Source organism: Equus quagga, chromosome 2 (genome assembly GCF_021613505.1).
Source record: "Equus quagga isolate Etosha38 chromosome 2, UCLA_HA_Equagga_1.0, whole genome shotgun sequence".
Classification (NCBI taxonomy): domain Eukaryota; kingdom Metazoa; phylum Chordata; class Mammalia; order Perissodactyla; family Equidae; genus Equus; species Equus quagga.
In genome coordinates this window covers 14425616-14436298 of record NC_060268.1, presented here as the reverse complement: position 1 = coordinate 14436298, position 10683 = coordinate 14425616, and the positions used below count along the sequence as shown (strand labels likewise).

Here is a 10683-nt window from a genome sequence, read left to right as displayed (position 1 = left end):
TTCTCAAAAAGTTAAAAATAGAAATACCCTATGACCCAGCCATCCCAATACTGGGTATCTATCCTAAGAACCTGATATCAGATATCTCAAGAGTCCGTTGCACCCCTATGTTCATCGCAGCATTATTTACAATAGCCAAGACGTGGAACCAGCCTACATGCCCAGAAACTGATGATTGGATAAAGAAGATGTGGTATATATACACAATGGAATACTACTCAGCCATAAAAAAAGACGAAATTGGCCCATTCACAACAACGTGGATGGACCTCGAGGGTATTATGTTAAGCGAAATAAGCCAGTCAGAGAAAGACGAACTTTATATGACTCCACTCATAGGTGGAAATTAGTATATTGATAAGGAGATCTGATCGGTGGTTGCCAGGGAAAAGGGGGAGTGGGGGGAGGGCACAGAGGGGGAAGTGGTGTACCCACAACATGACTAACAAAAATGTACAACTGAAATCTCACAAGGTTGTAATCTATCATAACATTAATAAAAAAAATAAATAAATAAATAAATAAATAAATAAATTGATTGTCTGACAGCAACTTGCTATTTTCAAAATAAACTATTCAGCTGTTTTTTCTAAAACTTCTCTGTTTATGTCTGTATAAACATATACACATACATTCAAAATATGAATGTAGTGAAAATTATTTTTTTCCAAAGATTCTAAATATTAAACTTAAGTTCTTACCCTCTTCTCTGTGCATCAACCCAGGCCTGATCTCTGTTATCCTTCTCAGGATCATATAGCAATTCATCATTTGTTGGAATCCTGTGTCGTTTCTTCTTTTTCTTCTTGGTCACCTGTGCTAATTTTGAAAATGTTAAGGATGTGGCTAAGTATCATGTCTAAAGTTCACACCTCTTTAATACAGAATGAAGAATCCAGTTTCCGAAGCTATATATTTTTTTCCATTTTCCTAAAAACATTTTTTAAACTATTCCTCCAAGTAAAGTTCTTGTCAAATTAATACGGCACGAAAATTATGCCAGAGGAGGCAAAAACTGTTTCTTCACCAAAAACTGGTAGCTCAAAAAGTGAGCCCAAACAATGAGAATTCAGAGTCTCAAAAAGGCCACTCAAAACAAGCCAGAATAGAAACTATTTTTGATGTTTAAATTCTCTACTATATATATTCCCATATATATATGCTACTGAAATCAGAACAAAAGCTCTCTCAAAATGAGTGAAAAAAAAAACTATGGTCATCCATATCCACTAGACTTTTAAAATGTACTTGAGCAGGTCAATATTTAGGCAATAATATATAAAAATACCAAATTCTTTCTTTAATAAATTTGTTATTGGTATATTCCAGTGCAATTACTGATATGATTAGTTTTAGCTCTTGTTGTTTGTTCAACTTTGCTCAAATTTTATAGAAAATCAAATTCAAGGAACAGAGACATTGATAAAAAAAAGCAACGAGTCAGGAAAAATTCTGCAAGAGAGTAAAAATATAGACACTGTTTGCAGGTGTGACAGCACATGTTGCACTCTAAGGAACCTGAGGGAAGAGAACCAGGAGCCCCGAGGAAGGAGGTCCTGAGTGGGGACAGACTCTCCCTCTCCCCAGGGGTGCCTACGCAGCACAGCTGTTGGTCCCATGTCCTCATACGTACGCATTCCCATCTGTTCTGATTCATCAATCCAGCTTTTGTTTTCACATCAAGGGCCTGCAATTTCTTTTTTTCCCCCCTGCTTTTTTCTCCCCAAATCCCCCCAGTACATAGTTGTATATTTTAGTTGTGGGTCCTTCTAGTTGTGGCATGTGGGATGCCGCCTCAACATGGCCTGATGAGCGGTGCCATGTCTGCGCCCAGGATTCAAACCGGCGAAACTCTGGGCCGCCGAAGTGGAGCATGTGAACTTAACCACTCGGCCACAGGACCGGCCCCAGCCCGCAATTTCCTAAAAGATAAAACTCACAGGGAAATCCTTACATCAAATAATTGCGAGGCAAACCTTTCTTCATAAAATATAACTGCTAAATCTGATAAACATGTTACTTACCTGCTTTGTCTTCATCCTCAGAATCAGAATCAAAATATATATCATCATAGTACTTTGTGGGAACTGCTCCAACTTTCCCATTTCCCAAGGAAGACCCTATTCAAACCACAAGGGAAGTTTACAGACTAAACCATACATAATTGACAAGAAAACACTCCATATATTCTTCTATTACCTCAAAGTAATACCAACTCATTCCCAATTTCACTTGAATGGAAAAATACTTTCATGTCAATGACTTAACTGGATTTCTGCGCTCTCTGCAATCACAGAGAACTGTTCCTCCTTGATTAAGTGTTCCAAATCATGACAAAACTATTCTCTCTCACTTTCCATAAATCTAATTAAATAAAACAGGCATATTTCCAGGTTGCCAGCATACAATCTCTACCTTTCGGCCATGCAGAATACTGTGGAGACCCAGGAGTAAACATCTTGTTTTAAGAAGCTTTAAGGGAAAGAGGATAAAAGCCTTACCGAGAGACAGGGGACGGAGTCAAGGACTCCTGTTCTTTGGCCTTGTGCCACGACATTACCTGTACTTACGTCATCATATGCCTGCATCCCTAATTCTTCCTCTCATTTAACATCTGCTTTTGCTTTCATTCTTATTATCATATATGCTTTCAGTTCTTAACAGTTAATACACTAGCACATCAACACAGAAACCAATGCTGAGAGGTCCTACTTTCACAAATCAGTTTCAGGTCAGGTACATTTTACATTAAGACCAAATATGAAAATGAAGTATGTTTCCTTACTTACTAAAATGAGACAGGAATTTGTGGTGACATATCATTCAATCTGCCATATCAGTGCTACATAACCCTAAAAATACTTCTATAAGCTTGTGTGTCTTTTTTTTTTTAATCCTGGGGTAAAAATTACAAAAGGAAATCACATAAGTAAACAGTACCAAATAGTTTCTTTTCAACAACACAGGAAACTTCTTCACTAGACATCAAAGAAAACTATGCTCAGGTTGCCAAACACATTGAGTCATTCACTCAATAAATATTTACTGAATACCTACTGAAAATGCTGGAGACACAACAGAACACAAATAAGGTTCCTGCCCTTATGGAGCTTAGGAAAATATCTCTATGAAAATCTAACTAAAAGTTTACCTGTTTCCAGAGAGGACAGCTTGTCCTCCATTGTTTTTATGGTGGAATTTAATTCAGCCTCCATTTCTTTTTCAAATTCATCTTCACTAGACGATTCACTTTCTCCAGTAAGGCACTCTCTGATGAGTTTTCGCTTCTGGTCAGGAGTTCCATGTAAAAGCACATCCACTTCATCTTCAGAACTAGTGCACATTTAAATCATAAAGAACAGGAATATTAAAGGATTAAAATAACTTAAAACTCCCATCATCTCGCTGCCCAACAATTTTAAGTTTTACAAGGTTACATGTGATCTGTCATATTACATTCTCACTTAATAGATCAACTGTTTCTGCGTATTTGCAAATATATTTTTTAATGTCTGCATAACATTTCCTCTTGTAGATGCTGTACATTATCTCTAACTCTTTGCTATTAAACACTACAACAAACAGTCCTGTATATGTACTTTTGTATCTTGATTTCCTTAGGATAAATGTCTAGAATCAGATACAAACCTCTCTCTGACTTCTTGAATTATCACACTGCTTTCCGAAAGTATTGCACCAATTCATGATCCCATCGGCAATAACAAGTTTACTTCACAGAACTGGGAGTTTTTTAAAACTCTGGGTACTTAAATAAAACTTAACATACATACCTAATACATAGCTAACATATCCACACAAAATGTTAACAAGCAACAATTAAATATTACAGTTGAAAAGGCACAGTGCTACAAAGAACTATAAAGAGAGAGCTAAATTATATTCCAAATTCTTCTGAGCAATTTCTGCCAATTTACTCAGCCTTTTGTGCCAGAGTTTCCCCATCAATAGCAGTATGACAGAATTAAACCAGATATCAGAAGGAATGAAATGTTATCAAAATGAATGAAATGCCCAAGACATTTCTAATATAATCAGCAGTGCATACATAATGTTCAATTATCCATGGTCTGATGAACGGTTACAGACTATTCCTGGTTTCTGCTTCTCTATTTTTCCCTTCTGGAACAATGCTTTTGAGCCTCCAGCAGAAGGTAAATCAGAAAAATGCAATTCACACCAGTTTTGCTAATGATAGAGGCCTTAGTCAGATTCTACGCCCATTCCTCATCCTCATCAACATGCTCCCTTTCTCCCTTACCACTACATTCACTCGGGTCCTCTTAACTCTGCCTGTACCACCACATCCTAAGGATCTCCAAGCCCCCAAACTCTTGTTTCATTCCACCCTTAACCCTGCTGCCAGAATGTTATTCCTAAAGAACTCTCATCACATCCCTACTCAACTATGAAAGAAATCATCCATGGCCAAATCTCCGAGCACAGTATTCAAAAGAACCTTCCACAATCTGGCTCCAACTTATCTTTTCAATCTGATCTCTTACCATTACCCTTGAACTACTCCAGCAGTCTTCAAACGGGGGCAATTTTGCCCCCCAGGAAACATTTGGCATAGTTAGACACATTTCTGATTGTCACACTCAGAGGCGGCAGGAGGGGCTACTGGCATCTAGTGGGTAGAGGCCAGGGATGCTGCTAAGGATCCCACAATGCACAGGACAACCCACAATAGAGAATTATCTGATCCAAGATGTCAACACTGCCAAGGTTGAGAAACTGATTTATCCTATATACCAGTGTTCCCAAAGTGTGGGATGTAGATTATTTTAAGCAGTGGAAGGTAGACAACTCACTAAATAACAATGAAGCCATTGCTGGTGGGGATGTAAAATGGTACCGCCATTACGGAAAACAGCTTGGTAGTTTCCTATAAAATTAAACAGCAACTACCAGACAACACAGCAATCACACTCCTGGGCATTTATCCCACAGAAATGAAAGCTTAAATTCACACAAAAAGCTATAGATGAATGTTTATAGCAGTTTTATTCACAATAGTCCAAACTGGAAACAACCAGATGTCCTTCAATGAATGAATGGTTAAACAAATGCAGAACACTGCTCAGCAAGAAAAAGGAATGAACTTCTGATACCTGCAACAATGTCGACGAATCTGCAGAGAATTATGCTGAGCGAAAAAAGCCAATCCCAAAAGGTTATATACTGCATGATTCTATTTATATAATATTCTTGAAAAATGACAAAATTTCAGAAATGAAGAATAGATTAGTGGTTACCAGAGGTTAAGTAGGGCGCAGGGGCAGGAAGTGGTAATATGAGGAATCCTTGTGGTGATGGAGATGTTCTGTGTCTCAACTGTATCAATGTCGCTATCCCAGCTGTGATATGGTAATAGAGTTTTGCAGTACATTAACATCGGGGGAAACTGGGTAGAGGGGACACAGTGTCTCTCTGCATTATTTCTCACAACTGCATGTGAATCTACCTCAAAATAAAAAGTTTAATTTAAAAGTGAATCACAAGGCAAGAGAGTTCTACTTTTTGCAAATTTTCTTCAATGCTTGTGATTATTTCCAGAGAAGTCTCAGCATTTAGCACTGCCAGGTGTGCCAACACATCACGGGTCTCACACATTCCCGAGCACGCCAAGAATGCAAGGTTCTGACCACTCTTCACCCAGGCCTGTGTTTGCAGTGAACAACCCTGAGGGATGAGGCAATGTCTCTTTCCAGGGCAAAGAACAGGCTGATTTATTGCCTGCTGTAAAAGAAGTGGATTCTCCAGGCCCAAGTGGTCCTCAGCCAGGATGCCAACCCACCGAATGTCTAGCATCCGTCTGGGCCTCTCCATGTAACACCTGTAAGAGTTGGGAAGTAAGAGCAACGAACACAAACTTGATGCTCCTGCTGTTTGCTGTGCTGTGAGTTGTCTCTGACTCAGGAGTCTCACGTCTTCTGCCAGCTTCCATGAAACAGTAACAGGCTATAAAATATTAGCTTACAAGTAGGGTAAAATCAAATCCTGACAGACACCTCTTAAACATCTAACACCAATCTCCCTTTTTAAAACAACAAGCATTCAATGCAGAGCCTCGAGCAGGCAATACTAATAACACTGTTTCATTTTCACAGTATTTATTTTTATAGGCACCTTACCAGTGGCAACTGTCACAAGATTACAAAGTCTCCTTAAAGAAATTTAACTACAAAAATGTAAATTGACTTAAAGAAAAATATTAAATAAATAACAACACAGGTGAATATGGAGATGGTAATGGCAGAATGACTCAAGCCCAGGAAACACTGCTATATTTCAATCAAACTGAATTACTAATTGAAGCCTACATATACCCCCTTTACAGACCGGACTCATTAACTGAAACGCTTTTTCACAGGGAATCTTGGAACGCATCCTCACTCCCCACCACGGAAATCTTCACAGGAGTCTGAGCTCTTCTATACCGTAAAAGACAAATATCTTACGACTGACCTCTGTAGCCCAGAGCAAGCACATAACAGCTCAAAAAAAAAGGTATGTCAAATATTCCCTTACTTCTGTTTATGGCAGTTTAGTCTTCAAGATTGTCATTTCACATTAAATCCCACGAGCCTCACAACATACTTACGATATAATTATTATATTTCCTTTTTACAGATGAGAAGCTGAGGTCACACTGCTAGTAAGCTGCACAGGCAAGATTCGATCTCACGGCTTTTGAAGACATACGCGTGATTCCACAATATCCCTCTTCCCTGAGCGGGTGTCAGCCCCGCCTCCCCCGTGGGTGCGCGACCTCACCAGAACCCCCTCGGCGTCCCACAGGGGACAGCGGGGCGCGACAAGCGCCCGAACCGCTGGGGAGAGGGGCCGCACGGGCCCGGCAGGCGCAGCCAGGGGAGGAGGCTAAGGCCTGGCCTCGGCCCGAAGTCTCGGGGCCGGGGCGCGGCAGGGGCCCACCTGCTCAAAGCCGGCTCCTCGTCGCTAGGTTCTTCAACTGCGTAGGGGTCATAGTCATCTTGGAGCCGATTCATGATGGCCTCCGCGCCCAGATACCGTCTACAGGCGTTCGCACAGTATCTGTTTACTCCGCAGGTCCCTTCGCTAAAGCGTTCCGCACGCCACTTCCGCCCGCACTTCCGCGCCCTTCCTGCGCGCCTGCGCAGATAGCCCCAGCGAGGGGGCGGGGAGAGGGGGCGGGGAGAGGGGGCGGGGAGAGGGGGCGGGTCGCCGGGTCCCACCACAGCCTTGCGCGGTTTCTGCTCAGCTGGAAACGGCTACCCTACTACCGGAAATAGTAATCAGCCCCTTCATGAGTGGCAGTCTCTGAGATGAACACTCTACGTGCATTGTCTCCCCTCGTGACGTGAAGAAGCAGAAATCTAGATGCTGAGGGACATGCAGCCTGAAATCCGGGCCAGCAGGTTCCCAGACACTAGCGCCCGATGTCCCTCTAACCTCCTTGCCTCAAGCCCTTCTCCTTTCTTTTCAACGCGCGGGTACTTTGCACTCACACTATTCTCCTCAGTCTGACTGTCTACTGGAAAGTTGCTAGGCTGCCACCAGTTATCGCCTAATTACCTTTTCTTGGCCTCTTCTGGTCCCAACCTTTGCTCAGCCCTTAGCCGACTCCACTCGATACTTGAGGCAGATGACAGCTTCTCGATTGTGAGACCATTTCCTCCCCTCTTTCTGTACTGGCCTCCACTCGATTTCCTACCTCCTTCCGGACAACTCTCCCCTCTGCATGATCCCACTCAGATGACTGCCCCGTCTTCTGCGGTCCTTGACCTCTCCTCCAGTACCACTTCGGATTTCAAATTGCCTGCTAGGTACCTCCGCCTGCTGCACCGCTGACCATTCAAAGTCAATGGAGCCCAGACCAAACTCAGCATCTTCCACCTCGTTCCTGTAGCTGAGCCAATAACTACCTTCGACTCTTGATTTCTGCTTATGTCACTTCCTCCAACCTTACAACTGCTCTAGGCTGAAAGTCTTGGAATCTAGGTTGACTCCTTCTCTGTCCCTCCATGAGCCCTCAATTCCCAAGTCTTGTAGATCTCTTAGCAATATCTCTCTCATCCACTTTCCATACCCCCACCGCTCACTTTGACTATTGATACAGGCTCCTAATTAGCAGCCTTGTTTTGCTTTTGTTCCCTCTCCAATCCATGCTACTGTCTACTAGCAGAGTGACCCTCTTCCAGCACAGCTTGGCTCTGGATGATTTCCCTCCTAAAATGTCCAAATATTTCACCTTTGTTGGCTGATCTGTTCACCTTATCTTGCAACATTCTTGACCCTCCACAATGTGGTTCAATCCATCACGCCAGACTGATTTTCCCTACACATATCCAGCACAGTTTGCTGATTCAAGAATTTGTGTTATGCCTTCCACCACAAGACCTTTGCTTATGCTATTCCCTAAGCACGCTCTCCTACTTTTTTTTTTTTAAGATTTTATTTTTCCTTTTTCTCCCAAAGCACCCCCACCCCGGTACATAGTTGCGCATTTTCAGTTGTTGGTCCTTCTAATTGTGTCATGTGGGATGCCGCCTCAGCATGGGTTGATGAGTGGTGCCACATCTGCGCCCAGGATTCGAACTGGCGAAACAGAGCCAAAGCAGAGCTCAGGAACCTAACCACTCCACCACAGGCCGGCCCCCACACCCTCTACTACTTTTAATTCCACCAGCCAAACTCTGCTTCACGATCCTTCAGCAAGCAATGCATGGGTCAGTAAACAGACAGAATGACCCTTTAGGATACCTTTTAGCCGTGAGATGCCATAGTTATGGGAAGTCACACTGTACCTTTTCTATGATGCCTTTTCAGATTCTCCCTCTACATGGGATCTTTCTCTGCTTTGAACTGTTGTAGGATAATGTCCTATTCACACATGCCACGTGTTTTTCTGGTTTTCAACTATCATTCCACCCAACTCTTTTGAGAGGTACAGTGCTCTCCCATGAGTCACAGTGATGTGAAGGGATACCTGTTAGGGAACCCATTTTTCCTTTCCTGGGAATCATGGCCCTCCTCAGGGATATGCCCTTATGTCTATATTCATTCTGCTCCATGAAAGTTAGGCCATTACTTACCTACTTACTCACTTCCATAAACTTAAAATTAAGAGCTAGAGATTTTAGGGGGCCAGCCCCATGGCTGAGTGGTTAAGTTTGTGCACTCTGCTGCAGGCGGCCCAGTGTTTCATCGGTTCAAATCCTGGGCGCAGACATGGCACCGCTCATCGAGCCACACTGAGGCAGCGTCCCACATGCCACAACTGGAAGGACCCACAACTAAGAATGTGCAACTATATACCGGGGAGCTTTGGGGAGAAAAAGGGAAAAAAATAAAGTCTTAAAAAAAAAAGAGTTAGAGATTCTAAAGAGTTGCCTGTGGTTCCTAGGACTTGTAACAGGACAAATAAACTCAAGGGGCTGAGACTGCCATTTGGGGGTGGCTGTTTGGGGGTTGTATGTGATGATGAGCAAGCCAAAAAAAGCAGGAGTGTGTAACAGAGAGAAGCAGAGAGCTTTCCCTGACCCCCTTGTTGAAAACTTTAAGCCCTCAACCCCAAACCCTTCTCTCCATCCCGTCTTCTCTGTCCCTTAATCCACTTTTTCCCCCTTGTACTTCACATTGTTTGCTTACTTCGTCTCCTGTTCCATTTCTCTACTGCTGCACAAAAACACCACCCCCAAATTTAAGAGCTTTGAAACAAAAATAATCGTCTACTTTCATCACAGATCTGCAGCTTTGGCAGGGATTACTCTGGGGTCTCAGTTCAGGACTGCAACAGCTGGGGACTGGCTGAGCATTCTCTTTCCGCACATCTTCCTCCTCAAAGCCTGGGGCTTCTTTACAACATGGCAGCCCCAAAGTAGCCAGCCTTCTTACATGGCAGCTCAAGTCTCCCAGACAGGGACCCCAAAGACCCAGATGGAAGCTGCACGGCTTCTTCTGACCTAACCTCAGAATTCCCAGAACATCTCTTCTGTCACATTCTATTGGTCAAGCTGGTCACTAAGTCCAGATTCCAGGCAAAGCGACAGATGCCACCTCTCAATGGGCAGAGTAGCAGAGATATAAAAGTTCTCAATTTACTACGTAAAAAAATGTTTTCCTCACTGTCTAAAAACAAAATGAAAGTTGAACAGAGTAAGTGGAATATTTCAGAAATCGTGAATTGACTGTAAAACATAGTATATTTACCAATTTTTTAAGTCTCTTAAAATACTTTCTGTTTACCAGTATTATATACTTAACTCGACCACTGCACAATCTGCACAGTGGGTGAAGCTGGTACTTTGCCCTGGTTTTCTTTCTTCAAGGTTAGAGTCTTGCCTTTTATTTCCCCTGAGGTTTAGCTGAGAGTTTAGCTATTGTCTATGTTGCAGCAGTTCACATGATGCAGTTTATGACTGGCTCACTCAGGACGACGCCACGGAAAAACGATCCCTGTTAAATTGGCTGGGGAAATCTCAGTACTTAAATGTTTGGGGGGGGGGGGGGGGGGGGTCCCCTCTCTCTAGTAATAGTGTAAAGCGAGAAAGTTCGGTCTGGCTGGCGAAAACAAAATGGGCTGAAACTTTCTTTTCGGTGAATGGAAGGGGAGACCGAAGCCACCCTCGGAGGACCCCGAGCTGCTGGGCGCCGGCGCCGCGAGACCCCGTCTTCCCG

At 42.9% G+C, this 10683-nt stretch overlaps 1 protein-coding gene across 1 annotated transcript in view; it reads right to left on the bottom strand.

Moving 5' to 3' along the window:
• Positions 1-7134, bottom strand: part of EAPP (E2F associated phosphoprotein) — a 17946-nt gene extending 10812 nt beyond the window's left edge. Inside the window, exons 1-4 of the mRNA XM_046654675.1 lie at positions 6958-7134; positions 3152-3333; positions 2025-2120; positions 702-819 (exon numbers count right to left, since the gene is read on the bottom strand). Coding sequence (XP_046510631.1) covers positions 702-819; positions 2025-2120; positions 3152-3333; positions 6958-7031 — 470 coding nt within the window. The 5' untranslated portion in view covers positions 7032-7134. The remainder of the gene's footprint in view (positions 1-701; positions 820-2024; positions 2121-3151; positions 3334-6957) is intronic.
• Positions 7135-10683: the final 3549 nt, after the last annotated feature.